At 48.2% G+C, this 21,762-nt stretch overlaps 2 protein-coding genes across 2 annotated transcripts in view; both read left to right on the top strand.

Moving 5' to 3' along the window:
- The window catches only part of LTBP3 (latent transforming growth factor beta binding protein 3), a 40,482-nt gene extending 36,524 nt beyond the window's left edge, over nt 1-3,958 (top strand). The window contains exons 24-28 of the mRNA XM_080986171.1: nt 323-463; nt 1,090-1,251; nt 1,829-1,906; nt 2,780-2,911; nt 3,444-3,958. Coding sequence (XP_080842297.1) covers nt 323-463; nt 1,090-1,251; nt 1,829-1,906; nt 2,780-2,911; nt 3,444-3,595 — 665 coding nt within the window. The 3' untranslated portion in view covers nt 3,596-3,958. The remainder of the gene's footprint in view (nt 1-322; nt 464-1,089; nt 1,252-1,828; nt 1,907-2,779; nt 2,912-3,443) is intronic.
- Nucleotides 3,959-9,122: 5,164 nt separating this feature from the next.
- Nucleotides 9,123-21,655, top strand: MEN1 (menin 1). Its single transcript, XM_080986357.1, has 10 exons — nt 9,123-9,290; nt 10,811-11,261; nt 12,746-12,954; nt 14,184-14,312; nt 14,436-14,476; nt 15,994-16,081; nt 18,064-18,200; nt 18,744-18,882; nt 19,645-19,818; nt 20,669-21,655. Exons 2-10 carry the CDS (start codon nt 10,826-10,828, stop codon nt 21,098-21,100), a joined length of 1,785 nt encoding a protein of 594 aa, XP_080842483.1. The 5' UTR covers nt 9,123-9,290; nt 10,811-10,825; the 3' UTR covers nt 21,101-21,655.
- Nucleotides 21,656-21,762: the final 107 nt, after the last annotated feature.

Raw genomic sequence — 21,762 nt, 5'->3', positions numbered from 1 at the left:
CTACAAGCACCGGATTGGCCACTGTGAGCCCAGGATGCTGGACCAGATGAGCCATTCTCCTGATTCAGCAGGCTCTTCTTATGCTGAAGGAATTCATTTCAAAGGCCACCTTGTTAAGAAGTCGGCTTTGCCAGTTTGAGTCTGGAAAAAAAGACCTCTCACAGGGCAAAACCTCAGTAGCAACAGAAGGGTGGAAGATAACAAGAATACCGAGCAATTGGGGCTTGTGGGCTGTAGGGTTCAGAATAGGCTTGGGAGCAGGGACGTGCATAAAGAGACCCATGTAGGAGTGAGCAGCTGGCTCCCTGGTTGTCGCCTGCAGATCTGGATGAGTGCCAGGACCCCAGGGTCTGCAAACTTGGGCACTGCACCAACACTATCGGCTCATTCTCCTGCGAATGCCCACCTCCCTTGACCTTGGACCCCAGTGGCAAGGAGTGCCAGCTCCCAGAGACACAAGCAGGTCAGCTCTATTTATTTGCAGCATTTTTATACCCATCTAGTAACAAAAAGTTATTTGGTCAATGTGATTAAAGAACAAAAACAGAAAAACCCATGAAACACAACACTGACATAAAATTTTTAAAACAACAATGTTAAAGAGCATTAGGATAAAATCAAAGTAAAACTAGCATCTGCTAAAACAGCAGAGTCAGTAATCTGCAGAACATTGAAAGTTTGCAGATTTAACACATAGAATAAGAGAACAAGAAGAACATACATTTAGAGAAGATTGGAAAACATTTATTGAATATATGGGGGAAAACTGTACATCTGAAAACACTGACAGCATTAAGATAAATTCAACAGTGTAAATAAGTTTTGACGGATGCAGTAATGGAATACTGAATGATTTAGGTTTTGTAAAATATGCAGGGATTAATGATGTGCAAAAGGAACCATGGAAAGAGAAGAAGGCAAGTCACTGATATTTTAAGGATGTTTAAATGAGTATTTTAAATTGTCAAGGAGAAAATATAATAGAAAATTATATATATAGAAATACTTTTTTAAAAAACAAGAAAATCTCTGTGCGCAAATGGAACCGAACCTCAAGCTGCCCCACCCTTTCCTCTCCCCACTTCGCAGACAGGGTGACCGACCTTCGCGACGTCTGCTGGCAGCAGAGAGGGGAGGACGGGATGTGCTCCTCTCCGTTCAATGGCCAGCAGCTGAGCTACGAGGAATGCTGTTGCCGCTACGGCAAAGGCTGGGGCTACCACTGCCATGCCTGCCCACTGCGTGGCTCAGGTAACCGTGAGCGCTGAGTTCATGGGGAGGGAGGAGTGGGAGATGGGGGTAGTTGGCTGAGGGGAAAAGTGCCCTTGAGCATTGAGGGTCTGACCTCTCCACACACCAGGAAGTTTATTGAAGCAGCCCAGAGTGTCAGCGTGAAACTATTTCCTTTAGCAATGTCTGGGCCCAGGAATCCTGAAAAGCAGAGTGACTCTGAGCACGCAGAGAGTGAAGAGATTTAATTCATATGCCAAATCCAACTCTTCTCAGTATGGGGGACGTGGAACAGTATGGAAGATATGGGTGCCACTGAGCACACACAGAGTGCTTTCCATCTTCCCACCAAAGCTCCTCTTTGGTGGGAAGATGGAAAACACTCTGTGTGTGCTCAGTGGCACCCATATCTTCCATACTGTTCCACATCCCCCTCTTACACATTTGGGGCTAGGCTATGAGCCCTGGCATATCCCACTCTTTCCCTGTATATTATAACACTTGTGCCCACTTTTTTTGCCTATCATTATGAGGGTGACTTAGGAGCAGGTGTGGCCCAAGGTGACGAGGACTGCTGTGGTGTTTGTTTCTCCCCCAGGCCTTAACTGCCAGTCCACTCCAAGCGAGAGCAACTCATTTTGGGACTTCAGCGCTTTGTTTGGCAAGGTGCACAAAGGTGAGAGTTTTAAAATTGCCTTATGCCCACTCAGCCACTTCGATCTGCGGAACTTGCACTGTTATGGGTTACACATAATTCTCGTTCCACATTGGTAAGAAATTGATCTTTTAGTGCAGAAGCACCCACACTTTGGAACTCCCTGCCAATTGACTTCAGGTGGGCGCTGTCACCATACTTTTCTGGGGGCCCAACATTTTTATTTAGGCAAGCCTGTCCAGACATGTAGCACGTTAGCATGTGTTTCAATCTGGTTTTTATCTTATCACTGGTCTTAATTATTGTTTGAATGTTTCAAATAGTTGCTTCTAACTGGATCTTGTTTTTGTTTTACTGATCATTTCATTGTTTCATTCTTTTTGTAAACTGCTTTGAGTTTGTGTTTTTTTTAAATCAAGTGGTATATAAATTTTATGAAATAAATGGAGACAGGGGTGGTGTTCAGGGGCAGTCAGTCAGTCTGTCTGTCTGTCTGCAACAGCTATCACTTAGGGGAGTAGGAGGGGCTGGAAACAGATAAACAACTACATGACTCTTAGAAGACATCTGAAGGCAGCTCTGCATAGGGAAATTTTTAATGCTTGATGATTTATTGTGTTTTTATATTTTACCGGAAGCTGCCCAGAGTGGCTGGGGTAACCCATCAGATGCGCAACTTCTTCTTCTTCTTCTTCTTCTTCTTCTTCTTCTTCTTCTTCTTCTAATACAAAATGAGCCAAAATAAAGTGAAGGATGTGCCATTTTTTACTTCTCCCCCTCCCAAAAAAACCCCTTCTATTTTGAGGCCTTTCTCTCACTGAGCCCCTCCTGAAGGTGAAAGCATCCAACATTATTTGGACACTAGCCTGTTTCCTGCTTCTTTCCGCACCCCAGATGCGGACAGCTCCGAAGAGGATTCCGATGAATGCCGCTGTGTGAACGGCCACTGCGTCCGCACCCAGCAGGGCTTGGTCTGCGAGTGCTCCCCGGGCTTCCAGCTCGATGCCAGCCATACCCGCTGTCTGGGTAAGAGGGTCTTGATTTTCCACAGCATGCACAGACGTAGCGCTCTCAGCCAGGCTGAACGCTAGAGGGTACATTACAATGCCTCCAGACTCCAGTGATTTGTGTGCAAATGCCCCACCCCTACCCCCACCTTCTGACCCCACATCATCAAGGGTTCTTTTTAGGGAATTGACTCCACTCTCCTGTCTGCAGATGGTTTTGGGGTGTGGGCGTGCTGGGCAAAGCGTGGACTGCCATCGCCTCTCTTGGTGAGCTCTGAGGGGCTTACCTGGTCACTTGTGGCATTTGGGCAGCAGTGTCGGGTGGCCATTTGCAATTTCCCATAATGCCCCAGAGTGATGCTAGATTGGAGATATGGTGGGGAAGTGGGCATGCCGTTGCTCTGGTTGGGAAAGCAAATTTAAAGGGAGCCCAAGACAGATGCCAGCAGTGGGCACCTGCCATGGCACTGGGTTCCTCAGCAGCTGCCCAAATGTGCCAAGTTCTGGCGCTGCCCACCCCCTCTTCTTTTCCTTATTTCTTTTCCTTTCAGATATTGACGAGTGCCTGGAGCTCAACCACCGAGGGCTTCTGTGTAAAACCGAACGCTGCGTGAACACCAGCGGCTCCTACCGCTGTGCCTGCAAGCTGGGCTATGTCCGCTCTCGGCCCCATGGGATCTGCATCCCCCAGCGCCAGCGGTAGCAAGTGGGGAGAGCGAAGGAGAGAGTGCGGCTGTAAGGAGGCCAGCGCCCTCCCTCCTGCCCTGGCGACCTCTTGGCTGCCTGCTGCCGGAAACTGTATACTGGGCTAGGAGGACATTTTTGTCTGGAACCTAAAAGGCATTTCTGACATTCTTGAGGACTCTTTTTTTTGTTTGTTTGTTTTTGTACCGGCTATGATGAAGGGGCATTGATTTGATGTTTTGTTATATAGGCTGGCTCCCTTGTCCCCCGTTTTATGCTCCCCAACCCACCAGATATTTATCATTAGGGTTAAAAAAAACTGCAGTCAGTTTGCACTTGTTTCTGTAGGCTTCAGAAATAAAATTCCTTTTTTTGTACATAATAGATGTTGGTGGGGGTGGGGTGGGAGAAACAAACAAGTTTCAAAGTTAATCAGCCAATTAAAAAAAAGGAAAAAGAAAGGGGAGGAAGATCCTGTTACAGTTTCTGTCGTCCGATTCTGTTAACAACAAGGAAAGGCTGCAATTTGCAAATAAATAAATAAAAAGTCAGTGGGAGGTTTGGGGTGGGGTGGGGAATAAAAAGGGCATTAAACATGCTCATGACGAGCGTTAATTGAATAAGATGCTGCTGTGCTTGGAATGGGGTAACGTGTATACTCTCTAGTGAAGTCATTATCTGAATGTGGATTGCTTTGTTGCCAAAGCAACACTATCGAACTCAGCACGGACCAGCTCTTTATTTTATGACACACTTACACCGCCCCTCCCCATGAGCCAAGTCTGACAAATGAGCAGGGCTACCGACATGTCCATCATTTGGTGTCAGGATGGCATCTGGTGACTGATAGGAAGGCAGTCCTGCCCCTCTGTGGAAGTTGACCTGCAGGGGTCTTTTTCTGCAGTGTGTGCCACGCAGGGAATGCACAGGTGAAACACGCCCCCTGCAGAATTGAACCCCGCCCTTCAGGCAATATCAGCTGATAGGTCAGCATGGTTTGGAGGAAATGGCCTTTAGAGCCAACTTAGGACCCCCCCCATTGGCCAGGATAGTTTCATGGGCTGGAGGTTCACCCCACTTCCACCTATGCTGATGCACAACAAGGAGGTGTGAGCAGTTTTGGTGAAACCCCAATATGTGGGGGAAAAACATTAGTTAAAACAGGTAAGTGGGAGGGAGGGAGGATACTCCAAAATCTCTGAGCATGCTCCGTGGGCACAGAATGGGGGCTGCCAGAGGAAGAAAACAAAGCAAAGGGGGTGAAGGAGGACATGTTAGAGTGTCCTGGATGAAGCACTGTACCTCAGTGGGGGAGCATCTATTTTGCACACAGAAGGGCCCAGGGTCAAACCCTGCAATTTCCCAGGTAGAGCTGGGAGACACCTGCTGCCCTGAAAACCATAGAGAGTTGCTTCCAGTCAGTGTAACCAGCACAGAGCTAAATGGACCATTGGTCCTGACTTGGTATCTTTCTAATGAAGGCAGGAAGGCATTATATAAATCCAATAGACAAACAAACCAAATAGCAAAACACAACATAATTTGTACAAGATAAATACCGGTATGCAAGATAAATATAAGTGCCCCCCCCAGCCAACTTAGGTTCCCCCAGTGAAGAAGGTCTCCCAGCACCTTTTCTGTATTTTCTGACTGGTGGGCCCCAATTTTTGCATCATTATTTTCCTTAATTAACAGTTCTGGAGTCTTGCCCCCCCCCCCAAAGCTGGTGATCAGCTGTTGTGGTACCAATCTATTAAAAAGGGCCTTATAAATGACCCAGCAAATTATAGGCCAATTATCCTGTTAGGTGTCCCAGGGAAGATATATATCTCCTTGACAAACTGGCGGATTGGGTAAAAGATCATGTTCTGTTAACGTCAAGACAAGCTGGCTTTTGCCCAGGCAGATCAACTTTAGAAAACTGCTTTATGCTTTAAGTACATCATTGATAAATACTTGGCTGGAATTGTGAGACATGTTTACGTGGCCTTCATTGACTTGAAAGCTGCTTTGGATTCTATCTCTCGGGAATGCCTTTGGACCAAACAAACTACAATCTATGGAGATTGATATGCAGGTATCTAATGGCATATAAAAGCATAAATAAGCATATAATGGTGCTATATGCTGGTACACCTCTGCAAGTTAGAATTGTCGGGGGTCATTTATCCAACTCTGTTCCAGTCACAAAAGGAGTAAAACAAGGGTGTTTCCTCTCCCCCTTCTTTTTGATATATTTATAATTGAAGTAGTTGAGTTTCTGAGAGGTGAGCACTACTTCCCAGTGAAAATTGGAAATCAGAAATACTCCAATCTCCTTTATGCAGCTGATGTTATCCTGGTCTCTTATGCCCAATTGGGCTTGCACAGACTTGAATTGGTTCAGTTTGTACTGCAAGAATGAACACCTCTTTTATCAATTACCACCCCCCCCCAAAAAAAGTTATGATATTTGGTAAATCCAAGAAAATTCACAATTGGTCACTTGATGGAAATAAACTGGATTAAGTACTCTCTTTCAAGTACTTTGGTGTGGTTTTCCAGTGGACAGGTAAATGGTCTGCACAGGTTCAGTCAAGCACCTTGTTAGCTGGTAGAACTTTAAATGGACTCTTACGATTCCATCGCACAAAAGGGGGCAACCTGGTCCAGCCCAGGTTACAAGACAGAGTGTTGCCAAAACTGCTATAGGGAGCACCACTGTGGGCTATGGCCAATTTAGATTCACTGGAAATAGCACAAAATAATTTTTTGCCCACACTCCTGTCAGTCCCTGTTTCTACAAAAATAGCATTACTCCATGTGTAATTGGGTGTAATAATTGGCCCATTAAAGCTGAAGCTCTTAAAATGGTCCTGCTTTCCTGACTTAAAAACAATTTTGGTAGAGATGATGCCCAAACTCATGGAAGTGTGAAATGCGGTTGGCTGCCATGAGTTTTGGATTCTCTTCCAAGATATCTGGTAGACAACAAATGTTAAAATGAAGGTAGCCTTTACGCAGGCAAGATTAAATGTTCTCCCATTAGCAGATTGGATGGGTTGACATAAAGGAATTCCTAAGAAAGAGTCTGTGGCTGCAACTCGGGCTGGATCTTCTAGACACATCAGAAAAACGTTTCAGGAAAATGCGTTGCAAACCTCATAATGGGACTAGAAATCACGTTGCTGACAGATGGAACTCTACAGTGCCATCTGGTGTCACAGTGTTATAATGCATTTTAAACACTTTTTTTAAAAAACTAATGTACCTGAGTCCTCGGTGTCAATAAAAGAATGCCCTTTCTATAATGATATTAGAAACAATTATGTCTACCCACTGTTAAGAGCGCAGAAGGCAAGGTCATCCCTTGCCAAGACCTGGTGTTTTTTTTTTTCCGTCTGATGCAAATAAGTATTGTACATATCTTTCAGAACATTCAAATTTCTTGTAGCACTCTGCAGATCTGCGCTACAAAACTTAAAGGATGTATGGGAAATTATGTGGTTTTTTAAAAGGATAAGGAGTACAAATGCATATCATCATTATTGCTATCATTTTTAATGTGTATATTGGCTGTTTGCTAAAACACAATAAACTGACTCTGTAGCCCCCACTTAAGTTCCAACTTAGCCAACAAGTACCCACTTAGCCCACTCAGTTTGGGGGGGGGGCGCACTGAATGCAGGGTTTGCGGCACCAAACCAGCAGATCACTTTGGCTCTGGTTTGGAGTCAATCTGACAAGGTTGGTCTTTGGGCCACTTAATTAAGACCCCAGTTTGGGTGTCAATTACCATACTCAGTTTGGGAGCCGGCACAAAATGTGGAGTTTGCTGCACAAAACCAGCACTAAACTTTGGCACCTGTTTGGAGTCAATTGGACAAGGCTGGATTTTTCAGCATTCTGGTGCCGCCCCCAGGCCAGAAAAGGCTGCTTTATCCTTTTTAATAAAATAAAATCATCTGAAGCGAAATTGAGATTTGCCCATCAGAAACAATAGAGAAACTCCAGAATGTTAGTGTTGCACCCCAACAATTTCAGATTGTTAGCACTGACTCCTTCCTTCCTTTCTTTTTAATTTGCTTGTAGCCGATTAAGAAACTTTGCTAAGAAGTCTCAGATCTTACTTTGTGTGAATATCAAATGTTTGACTGCTAAGTTCTCTTCTGTTCACTTTCTCTGCAGTTTAGAAGTGTGCTACAGATGCCAGCGAAATCCACAATTCTCTCCCCACCGCTGCAGAAGGGAGGGGGCGGCTTACGACAACCCTGCAGTGTAGTCCACTCGCGGTTGATATCCCTGCGAGGAGCTGGAACCAGAAAGTGACTGACCATTTGCAGCCAAAAGGAATTGGGGGGGGGGGGAAACGCATGCAAAACACACCTCCGGTTGCGAAAAGGCGGCCGAAACTGCCACTGCCGATTTAAGTTTAAATGAAAAAAGGAAGACGCAAGTTAGAGAGAAGCAGGGACGATACACAACCAGTGTTGGATTTACTTACAAGTTAAACAAGCTATAGATTAGGGCCCCACTTTCTTGGGGGCCCCCAAAAAAATTAAAGGGGAAAAAACTGGATGTACATTTACGAAATATAAGATAAAAAAACAAATAAAATAAAACCTACATACAGCAACAGTGTTTTGTGTTGTATAGGCTCCTATGATGTAAATAATGGGCCCCGCCTGCTAGCCTGCTCCCTAAAATACATAGCTGTCAACTTTCAGATTTGAAAATAAGGGATCAGCAGCCTCACCTGTCCCGGGGACAGTCTACGGGATATCTAACAATCTGGGATAGCAGTGGGAAGCAGCGGAAAACGGCGCTGGAATAAGGGAATTTCCCCGCAAAAAAAGGGAAGGTTGACAGCTATGCTAGAATATCACTGGTTTGCTTATTTCTATATATAGGGTGCCTACATTCTGCATGTGCAAATGGCTTTAGATACCTATTAGGTCCATAAATTACCATATAGCATATTGTTGTTGTTGTTTAGTCGTTTAATCGTGTCTGACTCTTTGTGACCCCATGGACCAGAGCACGCCAGGCACTTCTGTCTTCCACTGCCTCCCACAGTTTGGTCAAACTCATGCTGGTAGCTTCGAGAACACTGTCCAACCATCTCGTCCTCTGTCGTCCCCTTCTCCTTATCTCCCCCTTCTCCTGGAGGAGGAACCGGCAAGCCACTCCAGTATCCCTGCCTAGAAAACTCCATGGACAAAGACAACAGGCATATAGCATATATTCAACACAAAAAACAGCGACAATTTGTTGTTGACAAAGGACAGTTGGACATATAAAGGGCCCCATTACCTTCAGTAGCTGCGGGCCTCATCGAACCTAAATCCGGCCCTGCATGCATCGCTGGTTTGCTGCAAGCTTCTCTCCTTCCCTCGCGACTAGGGAGGCGACGGAGAGGGTGTGTGGGTCAAATGAACCCGGAATATAGCAGCGTGTGCATGACTTTAACTACTATAAGTCTGTGGATCAGAGCTGGCCGCCGGAGCTCCCCCAGCATGCCTTGCCAAGGCGGGACTTCAACTCCCATGCTGCCCTGCGCGCGCGGCGGGGGTACGCACGGCTGAAAGAGCGCGTTCGAATGAGAGAGCAGGAGAGGCGAGACGGAGGGGGCGTGTTGGGAAGGCGCCGTTCTGCATGCAGCCCCGCCATCGGCTCCCCACCCGCGAGGATCCTGGTGCAGCAGAGGCGCAGCTGCAAAGTGCAACAGCCTTGGGGTGGGTGCGGCTCGTTTCTTCTCTCTCCCCGCCCCCCCTTCATGTGCAGCAGGAGGTTGTGGCTGATCGTTTTGGGTGGGTGGGATGCAGGAGGGGTGCGATCAAAACACCTCCGCGCGGAGGATTCTTGTTCTGCGATATTGCTTTTCCCGCAGATACGGATCGAAGCATGTTTATAAAGTGTAGGGAGCTGCCTTAGCTCCCGGATGCTCCGTTTGCCCGCCAAACCCAGAGCAGGCAGTAGTTCTCCAGGGCATCTCCTTACTACCGCATCCTCCCGCCTGAACATGGCAGATGTGCAACATGCGCGATAGATGCTCTGCTGTACTCCCTCCCGATATGGTATTCCCAAACTTTTTAGGGGTGTGGGGTTGTGCACCTCGTCAAGAATTGATGTGGTGCAGCCTTTGGCAGTCTGATGCCCTGCAGATGTTTTGGGCGGCAAAAACAGAGGACTGGGAGTGATGGGAGTTGCAGCCCAGATCATCTGGAGGGCAGCAGGTTGGTGATGAATGAACAGTGTGTTTCCTCCGTGTTCAAAGCCCTTCAGATGCAGAACCCTAAAAAACGGTTCTCCCAAGTAGGCCAGTGTTATGTCTGCATCTGACAGAGAAGGAGGGAAGAGCCAACTCTTAAGAGTTAGTAAATGGCTCACTGAATGCAACCCTGTGAGTTCATAGTCTTAGGTTCACCGATGATGTGGGACTGCAAGCCCCACCATCCCCTTCCCAGCCTGGCCAATGGTCAGTAGTAACAAGGGTTGATGTTCAACTGCATCTGGAGACCAAGCCTGGTCATTTGCCTAATGATAATTTAGCAGCAGGTTCCCCACAAGCATGGGGTGCACTACAAGCAAAAGGTGTTCCTTTCTGACAGCGCTGTGCTCTCAAGATGCATGGCTCTGCCGGAGATCTGTGAGGCAGGTTCTTTTGTTCCTCAGTGGGGCTGCCACATTCCCATTGACACAAGCTCTCAACCATTTTGCTAACCCAAACCTACCCAGGCCCCAGATCTGAGCTTTCAAGCAGCTCACGTGGTGCAAAATTCCTCAACCAGGATTGTGCTTAGGCTGAAACTTCCTGTTCTGCACTGTCTGGTCTCTAGTTTGAGGTGGGTTCCCTGCCCCCAACCTCCAAGCAAGGCAATGTGTCACGCACACTAATGGTCCAGTGGGCATTTAAGTCAGTGACAAGATTAAAATCTACTCTGGCTTTACTTTATTCACGACCCCATTGAAGATTTGGATGGGCCTCTTTGTGCTTACCGAGAAAGAACGGATATTTCCTGCTGTTAGGTTTTAAAAGCTGGCAGACATCTGTTACACCAGGGTGGGGAACCTGTGGCCTGTCATATGTTTCTGGGCTCCAGTTTCCATCATCCCTGACCATTAGTGGCTTATGGTGGCTGGCGCTGAGCCAGAAGTTCCCCATCTCTGTCTTAGGCTAAAATATATTTTAATTAGATGGACTGCCCTCTTGCCCCCTGCTAATTCTGACCCTCCTTCTCTGCTTGCTCTCTAGCGCGCCCCCTTGGCCATGGGGCTGAAGGGTGCTCAGAAGGCTCTCTTCCCCCTGCGCTCCGTCTCAGATGTGGTCCGCCTCTTTGAGCTGGAGCTTCGCCGGGAGCAGCCCGACCTGGTGCTGCTTTCGCTCGTCTTGGGCTTCGTGGAGCATTTCCTGGCCGTCAACCGCGTCTTGCCCACCAACGTGCCGGGCATCAGTTTCGAGCCCGCCCAAGGTCCCGACAGCCTGACCTACTTCCCGGTGGCTGACCTGAGCATCATTGGGGCCCTGCATGCCCGTTTCACTGCCCAAATCCGCGGGGCCGTGGATCTCTCGCTCTACCCGCGGCCAGAGGGCTACTCTTCCCGGGAGCTTGTCAAGAAAGTCTCTGATGTCATCTGGAACAGCTTGAGCCGCTCCTACTTCAAGGATCGGGCCCACATCCAGTCACTGTTCAGCTTCATCACAGGTGGGGCCACGAAGAGAGCATGCTGCTCTCCGTCCCAAGTTCTCAGCTGCCGATCTCATGTTGCCCTGCATATATTTGTTTATTAGATTTATGTTCCCCCTTTCTTGCAAGAGGTTGGGTCTCTTCTGCCCCACTGGGGGGGGGGCATATTGTTTTGCTTTGTTTCATTTCAATTATTTACTTGTGTTTTTATCTTGTACTTTAGTCTGTGAACACCCCTGGATCTTATGATGAAGGGTGGTTTATACATTTAATAAATCAATAAGCAAATAAATGCTGTCCCTACAGCTGCCCTTCAACGCAGGCTAGGGCAAGAGACACTGACTGGCTCAAGGTCACTCAGCGAGTTTCATGGCTTAGCAAGGATTCAAATCCTGGCCTCGCAGGTCGTTGTCAAGCACGTTTAACTGCTGCATCCTACTATCTCTCTATATGATGGGGATGTCGGATATTTTGAAAACAAAGAGTGAGCAAGGCCTGGTCCTCTTTGCTGGTCCTCTTAGATGTGCTGCTATATTGTTTGGGTGGCCTTATCTTTGGCCTGTACTACAAGACAAGCTAAGGGACGCGGGTGGTGCTGTGGTCTAAACCACAGAGCCTAGGGCTTGCCGATCAGAAGGTTGGCGGTTCGAATCCCCGTGATGGGGTGAGCTCCCGTTGTTCGGTCCCTGCTCCTGCCTACCTAGCAGTTCGAAAGCACATCAAGTGCAAGTAGATAAATAGGTACCACTCTGGCGGGAAGGTAAACGGTGTTTCCATGTGCTGCTCTTGTTCGCCTGGCCACGTGACCCGGAAAAACTGTCTGCGGACAAATGCCGGCTCCCTCGGCATATAGAGCGAGATGAGTGCACAACCCTAGAGTCGTTTGCGACTGGTCCTAACCGTCAGGGGTCCTTTGCCTTTACAAGACAAGCTACAGTCTCCCGTTTTTTGGAGTTTCAAGAAACAAGGCTCTCAGCAAAATTACCAGTAACTCTCAAAACTGGTGTTAGGAGTAAACTGCTCATTTGATGTTTGTGCAAAAAAATATATAAATTAATCAAAGGCTTCTGCAAGGTCAAGGGAAGAGGCTGTCCACTGCTTCACCTTTTGAGTTACTGTGCTGGCTTTGCCTCCTACCAGCCAGCTGCCATAAGCCAGCGGAGGAAGGTTAATTGTGCCCAACATCTGCAGTGGGTGCGGCATGAACCGTCAATCCTCATGCACAAGCACAGCAGAATTACCTGCTTTCAGACGTTGTAGCTCAGGGTGTCTCTGTACTGCTCTGGGCATGGCTCTTTCCAAGCAGTGGGCTGGCTCATAACAGCAGTTCGTGCAGAGAGGCCACAGGTGTGCTTCTCCAAAGGTGGGCAGCTTTCACCCTCCAAAAACAATTCTTTTAAGTGTGGCTGCATGCCTCCCATTTTTAATCAAGATGCAACAGTGTTTTTCCGCTGCTCTTCAAGCTGTCCTGAACGTTCTGCTCCTTTTCTTTCTTTTACCAGGCACCAAACTAGACAGCTCTGGGGTGGCTTTTGCAGTTGTGGGGGCCTGCCAGGTCCTAGGACTTCTGGACGTTCACCTGGCGCTCTCTGAGGACCACGCTTGGGTGGTGTTCGGCAAAGATGGGGAGCAGACCGCGGAGGTGACATGGCACGGCAAAGGCAATGAGGACCGACGTGGGCAAACAGTCAACTCTGGTGTGGCAGAACGGGTAAGATATCAGCTCAGGAAGGGAGGATGTTCCCCTCTCGTCTTCACAAAGGAGACAGGAGCAGCTGGATAGATGGTTTGTAGCTTGCAGGTTCTTTACTCCATCCACTTATTCCATAGGAGCGAATTAGCTTTAGACTGTGTACACATTTCATCTCATCTCATTTCATTATTATAGGAGCATGTGTGTTTGTTTCATATGGCCAATCTGAGCATCTCAGTGTAGAGGCAAAAATAAATCTTGGGAATAGGTCCATTGTGCATGGATCTGACCAGCCAATAAATGTGAAATACAGCCTGCCCCCCTTCATGAAAATTCTTATTTTAGTGCTGCTGCCTGGTGAGACCCAGCCACAGCTGCAATTTGCCTGTCAGCCTTCCAGCAAATGTCTCTGGAAAGCTTACAAGGAAGGCGTGAGCAGTGGCCTAGTTGGGGGGGGGGGCACAGGGGCGGTTGCCCCAGGTGCAAATTTGTTAGGGGGCACAAAATTTCAACACCTGGTGCTGCCTCAGTACAGCTGCATGCTTCTGTTGCTGTACTCAGTTGAGAACTGTTTCTCCCTGCAAACCAGGAAGTGACTTCTCCAGACGACTCTTCTTATTTCTATGACTGCAATCACCTGGGTGATACAGACACCAATAGGCAGTTGAATGTGCATGCTGGCAACCCATGCGACACCACTGGGCATGAGAGGGACACCTTTATGCCTCTCTTGTTTGTTGCCATTCCAGCTGGGAATTGCCAACATCCTTCCTTGAGTGAGGCGGCTTAGTTGTTATCGCTAACATGAAAAATCACCCTCCAGAAATTGGTTTTCTATTGTTATTGTTATTATATTTTAAAAATAAAGCTCTCCAGTATACCTTCAGCCACACAACACTATGCAAATATCTGAAACGAGGGAGATCATAGCTGGGTGGCAGAGCATGTTGGTTAGGATACAGGAGGCCCCTGGCTCAATCCTGGTGATATGAAAGACCCACCTCAGTCCGAGAACTTGGAGAGCTGCTGCCAGCCAGGGTGGGCAATAGGGGAATAGAAAGGCCAACAGTCCGACCTGGCAGAGGGCAACGTCTTTGTGTTTCATGGGTGGCAGAATCATTTGCTTGGAGTGCAGAAGATCCCAGGTTCCATCCAAAGAAAGAAAGAGAGAGAGAGAAAGATCCTGCCATGGGAAAGTTGATGCTCACCCAGACTTCTCACCGGCAAAATTCCCTCCCCCTTTGCAGAGCTGGCTGTACCTGAAGGGCTCCTACCTGTGCTGCACCCGCCAGATGGAGGTGGCCTTCATGGTGTGTGCCATCAATCCTTCCATCGACTTGCACTCGGATAGCCTGGAGTTGCTGCAGTTGCAACAGGTGAGCTGACATGGATCGACCCCCCTCCTTCCCTTTGGTGGGGGTTTGCAGAAACTGGAGCCGATATCATCACCACCATCATGATGCCTCTCATGCTTGCCTCTCTGTCTCCATCCCTTGCAGAAGCTGCTGTGGGTTCTCTATGACCTGGGCCACCTGGAGAAGTAAGTACTTTAGAGAGGGCCTGGTCTCACAGGGCCCGGCCCTGTCATTAGGCAGAGGAACCTTTGGCCCCTCCAGATCTTGCTTGACTTGCAACTCTCAATGTTGGTCACGCTCACTGGGGCTGATGGGAGTTGTAGTCTTCCCAGTTTGGGGAAGGCAGCTCTAGGGAGAGGAATCCAGCCCCCATCCTGATGCTGTTAGCTAACAGAGCCCAAACAGCTTCATTTCTCTGTGTCTTTCTTAGTCTCATGCAGCACATAGTTAAACTATGGAACTCATGTCCACATGAGGCAGTGATGGCCACCAGTCTAGATGGCTTTAAAAGAGGACTTGGCCTGATCCAGCAGACATAAGCTTATGCTCTTATGTTCTTAAGTTGCAGAGGTCTGCAGAGGGAGTCTTGCTCCTTTCTAGAGGAGCTTCCAGCTATTTCTGAGTAATTTCCAGAGATTCTTGGCCACGTGATTTGGAAACAGCCAAAGCAGCCAGGAGTTTAGTGGTGGTGGACTCTGGTTGTGACTAGCTCGAGTCCATTGATTTCAGTAGGTCTACTCTTAAGTCAGTCTTAGCTAGATACAGAAGGAAAAAAAAGACTTGGTTTCTGAAACTCACTCTTTTGATGGAAATAGACACTAAATATTAGAAAAAGAGCAATATGGGAAGGGGATGCAGGCATTCTTAAGGCATGGGACAAAACAGCCTCTGAAGTCAATTTCAACAGCAATAACGGAAAACTCTGAAGTTTGTTCAGGGGTGGTATATTCTCCCCTAAAAGCGGCTCAGATTACCTGTGCAGATACCGCCTCCTGCTGGAGGGTCTATGATCAAAGAGTGGAGTGTATGTCATCTGTGTGAGAGAATATGAAGAGTGCCTTGGTATAGAATGTGAATGTGTAGAATATATTGAGATAACCAGTCAGACCTCTTAAAAATCACCGAGCGGCTGAGTAGTCCATTAAATGCTTTGCCCCTCCGCTCCCTACCTGCTGTAGCAATTATAATGCCCTGCACTGGATGTGGTGTTATTTTTAATTGCATTTTTATGGCTTCTCTTCTTGCGTTGTACCGTATTGGCCCGAATATAAGCCGCCCCTTTAAAATTCATGGCGGGGGGGCGGAGAGACAATACCTGAATATACGCCACTCCCTTAAAATTCCGCAGGCACCCACACCCGTTACGTTTTACCGTATGTCTGTTTCAGCAGTGATAACGTTAAGGCCAATTTTTGCAAGGCCGCGAATTTCAGCCGCACTTTTATTTTACATGGTCGGAATTTGGGGAAAAATGAGGCTTATATTCAGGCCAATACGGTAATTTATTGCAAGGAATAAAAGAAGCAATGATAATACAATGGAAGAGCGTGTTGAATGCAATGGCTGAGCTGTCTCCCCGTCCTCAACCACAAATCCACAGGCCCCCGGGCTCTTATTTGTGTGTTCTTAAATTGTCCCCTTGGGAGCCTCAGCCTCCTCTCGCCTCTGCTTGTCCTCAGTGATCCCTTGGCTTCCTCTGCAGGTACCCAATGGCACTGGGGAATTTGGCAGATCTTGAGGAGCTGGAGCCCACCCCTGGCCGCCCAGACCCCCTCTTCATTTACCATCAGGTATTTCCCCCCTTGCCCCTAAGGGTGCTGGTAGGCTGGGCTTGGCAGTACTGTGGCCAAGAAGGGGATACAAACCCTAGTCTGACCACCACACCACATTGCCTGAAGCAAAGCTGTTGAAGGTGGGGCATGACCTAGATCTGTGGGGGGTGTGTGTGTGTGTGAAATGGGGGGTAGTCCCGTTCCCCTGTCCCCGAGATGAACCATGATCTCCAGATTGCCAACTTCCTTTCTTTTCTTTTCATTAAAAAGTAAGTTTCTAGCTTTCGTGGAACCTGAGGTATGAAGCAAAACGTACAAGCGGTATTATTGTAATTTAGAAAATAATAATGAAAAACTGCCCTGGTTCTCTTTGCAGTGTTTTAACTCCCTCATCCCACCAAGGGGGGGGGGGGAAATCCATGGGATTTTGGCCCTTCAAAGTGGGGTCCAGGGAGTAAAGCAGGGTTGGGGAGATCTGTGACATTGCAGTTGCTGCTGGACTCCAACTGCCACCTTCTCTGCCCATGGGCCAGGCTGGCTGGAGCTGATGAGCAGGATCTTAAGTGAAGGGAGCCTTCTTCTTTTGAGTTGATGATGCAGAAGGCATTGGAACAGCCTCAAGGGGAGGCTCTCCACACCACCTATGATCAGTGAGGGGGGTGCGCACTTGCACCTGCTGCCATGTTGTGGAATGCAGCTGTTCCCGGGTTTGCTGTCCTCATATTGTACACAGTTGCTTCCTAGAGCCTCTAGGAATGGTCATTGGGGCTGCCTGTTGACAAGCCCCAAATAAGCTTCCTGGCTCTACATATACCTATCTGCTACCTGAGGCGACTTGATCCCTTTCTTCTAAATATTGGGAAAACCGCCTCCTTCCCTACAGGCCCTCTTAGGTGCTAAGATCAGCAGAAGGCTGATCTTTGAGCAGGAGATTCTTCTGCCTTGCAGGGAGTTGGACTAGACGACCCTGTCAGCCCCTTCTGACCCTACAGTTCTGTGATTCTGTGGATCTGCCTTTCTTGTTCTTCCATCCTCAGACATTTGGGGTGTTGCGGCCTGGGAGGGAACCTTCTCTGGGGCAGCTCCTTAGTTGTGGAACTCCCTCTTCAAAGAGGTGCATCCGGCACCTTCACTGCACAGCTTTTGACAGATGCCAAAGACCCTAGCCGGTGACACCTAAGATGTATATTTTTAGAACCACTACACCAGGGGTCAGCAAACTTTTTCAGCAGGGGGCCGGTCCACTGTCCCTCAGACCTTGTGGGGGGCCGGACTATATTTTGAAAAAGCAACAAGAACGAATTCCTATGCCCCACAAATAACCCAGAGATGCATTTTAAATAAAACCACACATTCTACTCATGTAAAAACATGCTGATTCCCTGACCATCTGTGGGCTGGATTTAGAAGGCGATTGGGCCAGATCTGGCCCCTGGGCCTTAGTTTGCCTACCCATGCCCTACATCTTATTTCTGTGATTGGAAGTTGTTTTTAACTGCTATTATTGTTATGTTTTAAGTGTTGTAAGCCACTTCCATGAGACCTTAGGGGGAAGGGTGTGTGCCAATAATGATGATGATGATGATGGTGATAATTTTTACAATGTTTGTAAGCTGTTCTGGATACAGCATGATGTGTCTAGAGCTGGGCAATATATCAGTATATCATCCAAAACTGGTTTGAAGTCCATGTCGTGATACTTGTTCCATAATTTATGACCTGGCAATATATCACAAATCGTGTGTGTGGGTGCTATGCAAAAATCACAATGTGTGTAAAACTGTGAAGCTGGCCAATGCCTCTGCATAGCTCCATCTTTATTTCAGACATTGTGATATATCAATATATTGTGATATTTGATATATCACAATGTTGAAAAGCAGGTATCGCCCAGCCCTAGATGTTTCCCCAAAACACCTGAGCCTGGGTGTCTTCATGGATCAGCTCCTGCTGTCCCTGAACCCCCCCCCCCTTATCTCCCACCCCCCCTTTTCCTCTAGGGAATCAACTCAGCCAAGCAGTACTACCACAACGAGCACATCTACCCCTACATGTACCTGGCCGGCTATCACTGCCGCAACAAAAATGTCAAGGAAGCACTGGAAGCCTGGGCTGATTCAGCCACCGTGATCCAAGAGTGAGTATCTTCCTATCCTATTCATTTTGCCTTTACCACGGAAGGAAGTGAAGCGTGGTGGTAGGACCCCTGCTTTGAATGCAGAAGGTCCCAGGTTCTGTCCCTGGCATCTCCCAGAAGGGCCGGCACACATTTGTACCTAAAACCCCGGAGAGCAGCTGCTGGTCATTGTGGCGTTTACCACAGCCTGGTGGTTGCATCCATGCATTTGAAGTGCTGGTTTCATTTGGCCTCCAGTCAAGGGTAAAATAAAATTGCATTCTTTTCTCAGTTCCTTTTATTCGGGGAGGGGGCAACTACTGATGTTTGTCTAGTTCTCCTGAAAAAACCCTTTTCCAGAGTTTGTCGCAGAGAACAAGTGGGCAGCGGCTAAGAGCTCCCCAGGAGGCTTATTCCAAGGTGGAGATGCAGTGATGGGGAAAATTTTGCCTGTGGTTAAATGCCTCTTGTTGGGCTGTCAGAGGCTCCAGATATCTCTACATAAGACCCACGTCTGCTGTTATCGGATGGTGGCATTGCACCCTTCTCTTCTCCCCCTCTCAGTTATAACTACTGTCGAGAAGATGAAGAGATCTACAAGGAATTTTTTGATGTGGCCAATGACGTGATTCCCAACTTGCTAAAAGAGGTGGCCAGCCTTGCTGACTCAGCTGAGGAGAAGGGGGCTGGCGAGAGGGGAGAGGTAAGGCGGGTGAGCAGACAGGCGACGTAAAGGATGGATGTTGTGCCTTGCTGGCATTCGTCAGCCGGGGAGGAAATTCTGCTTTTGCTATTTATTTTTCACTGCCACGTGCCGGGTGTTAGGAAAAGTATCATTAGGTGGAATGAAAGTAGTCGGATGGAGTGGGGTGGGAATTCTAGGAGGTGCAGCAAAATTTGGGCTGGGACTTTGCCAGAAGCAAAGGAGGCAGAACAAAGGCACAGGAAACAGTGTGAAATTGTACAAGAAGGGAAGGTGGAAAACACACGACTTTGTGCAAAGCAGAGGGGACGTTAATGATAAGTGTCGTTTTGCACTGAGGACTAGAAGCTTGGAGAGAAACCATGAAGGCCTGAAAAGGGGTTATTGGCATCCAGTCAAGGCAAAAATAGAGGGGTTATCGTCTTAAAAGGTGACAGAGAGAAGTGAGTGGAGCAGAAAAGCATTATTAATCGTTTAGTGAAATGGCAAGAGGGTGTATGAAGTAGATGGGTGGGGTGGGGAGTTTCTAAAGGGAGGCTGACTGGAGTATGGCTAAGAGATTTGGCAAGGGGATCACAGGAAGGGGTAGGGTTTTTTTGTGTGTTTTTTTTAGAAGCTTTAGAGAGAGAGAGTTGAGTTGGGAGAGAGGCACTTGTGAATTGGATCAGGGAAAGGAATGCCCTTGGCAGACTTCGTTGGCAGAGGCCCAGTTGGTGCCAGGGTGGCATCTCTTCACCGAACAACCTGACCTGTCTTGCCCAGGCTTCGCCATCGCAAGGAGGAGGCGGCTCGGCCCTGCAGGACCCGGAGTGCTTTGCCCACCTCCTTCGTTTCTACGACGGCATCTGCAAGTGGGAAGAGGGGAGCCCCACGCCCGTCCTCCATGTGGGATGGGCCACATTCCTGGTCCAGTCCCTCAGCCGTTTTGATGGGATGGTGAGTGCTTGTGGCAGAGCGGGTTGCAGGGGGTAAAGTTCAGAGCATTTTAAGGGGGGGGGGGGAATGGCCAGCATCAAGCTATGTTAAGGGGTGCAATGACTTGGCAGGATTTTGTGGGGCCTTAGTGGGCCTAGATGGTGTCTATGGGGGGGGGTGTTTATTAGCTGGAAAAGAGGGAGCTCCATTGTTACCAGGATTCAGACAGACTTGGGAGAGAAGGGTGGGTTATGGGGGACGTAGCAAAAAAAGAAAATCAGCAGTATAGCAAGAATAGAAATGAATTAAAAGAATGGTATAAAGAGGTGTGGGATATAGCTGTTAATGATAAATAACATATGCCATTAAGGTAAGGTAGGGAATTTGCAGGAGAAATAGTTTCGAGGAGATATGTAAGGTGTTTGTAGAATTTGTACTGTTAAAACGGAAAGGGGTGAAACCATCGCAAGAGGTGTTGAAATTTTGGGAGGTTGGATAGTTACAATGGAATAGTGTTGGTGGTGGGGTGCACATTTTTATTCTTATTTATATATGATTATACTTTGTAAAAATTATTAATAATAATGAAATTAATTAAGATGCATGTTTAACAGGCACAAGGAGAGTGTTTAAGTGCCCAGCTGAGATTCTAAAAACTCACAGAGTAATTGCATGTGAAATCAACAGGCAGGCAGACATCGCTTGTTCTCTAGATGTCAAAATGCACCAGCTAGATATCAGGGGCAAGATTAAGATGTGACTAAATCTGTTCTGGAAGTGTACAGCCCAGATAGGCAGGGCATCATAAGCAGCCTTCAGCTTCGTGCCCTGGGCGCCCTTAGCTTTCTGACTACTCCCCCCTCCCTCTCAGGTGCGGCAGAAGGTGACCCTGGCGAGTCGGGAGGTAGAAGCCAACGAGGACGACGACCAAGGCAGCGAAGACCCCCGGGAGGGGCGCCGCAGGGGTCCGCGCCGGGAGTCCAAGCCCGAGGAGCCCCCCTTGCCCAAGAAAGTGACTGAGCGCCGACGCCCCAGTTCCAGCCAGCGAGTGGACCGGCCTCCCCTGGAGAAGGAGGAGAGGCCCAGCAGCGGCCCCAGCCCCCCTCCTGAAGGGCCCGTCCTCACCTTCCAGAGCGAGAAGATGAAGGGCATGAAGGAGCTGCTGGTGGCAGCCAAGATCAACTCAAGCGCCATCAAGCTGCAGCTGACAGCTCAGTCCCAGGTGCAGCTGAAGAAGCAGAAAGCCTCGGCCCCCCGGGACTACACGCTCTCCTTCCTCAAGCGGCCCCGCAAGTCCCTCTGAGCCTGCTGGGGGCAGCAGAGCTCTGCCCTTTCCTTGAGCAATATCTTGGAGCTGCCTAGAGTCCACCCAGGGTCACGGCTCTTGTGCTTCCTTCAAGCAGCCAGGAGTAGCCGGGGTGGGCAAGCAGGTCTGTCAAGAATCTTCCCAGCTGTGCTGGAGAGCCACGTTTTGCTCTCTAGACCTCCAGCTCCCCAAAGCCAGGAGAACTTGGCCTGCCCCCCTGCTTGAGTCGCAACGCAGGCAGGATTCCTCTGGGTTGTGATCGGAAGCGTTTTTGCTTTTGCTTGTAACCCTTCCCTGGGAACTGAGGTTTCAGACATGAGTGCAAATCCTGCCAGAGACAAGGGGCAGCTAGCAGTTTTCATGGTGCCCAGGAAGTTGTGGGTTGAGCACAAATCAATGTGTGTGAAATAGCGGTAGGCAGAGGGGACTCACGGCCTCTGCTGCTGTCATTTGTACTAATTTACAGGATGTTTTTTCCCCCCTAAAAGGACATTTTAATAAATCTCAAGTTGTTGGGTTTTTTTAAAATAAATAAAAAATCTCTTGTAGCAATTCTTGTTTCCAGTGTAAATGCTGGTATGTTACGTCTTTGGGGACAGGTGAGAAGATGGAAATACAATCTAGAGACAACCTGTTCATTGGACTACATCTCTCATCAG

The sequence above is a fragment of the Podarcis pityusensis genome, assembly GCF_964106645.2.
Source record: "Podarcis pityusensis genome assembly, chromosome: 16".
NCBI lineage: Eukaryota > Metazoa > Chordata > Lepidosauria > Squamata > Lacertidae > Podarcis > Podarcis pityusensis.
The sequence above is the reverse complement of the archived record's forward strand: the minus strand, read 5'-3'. Positions and strand labels throughout refer to the sequence as shown.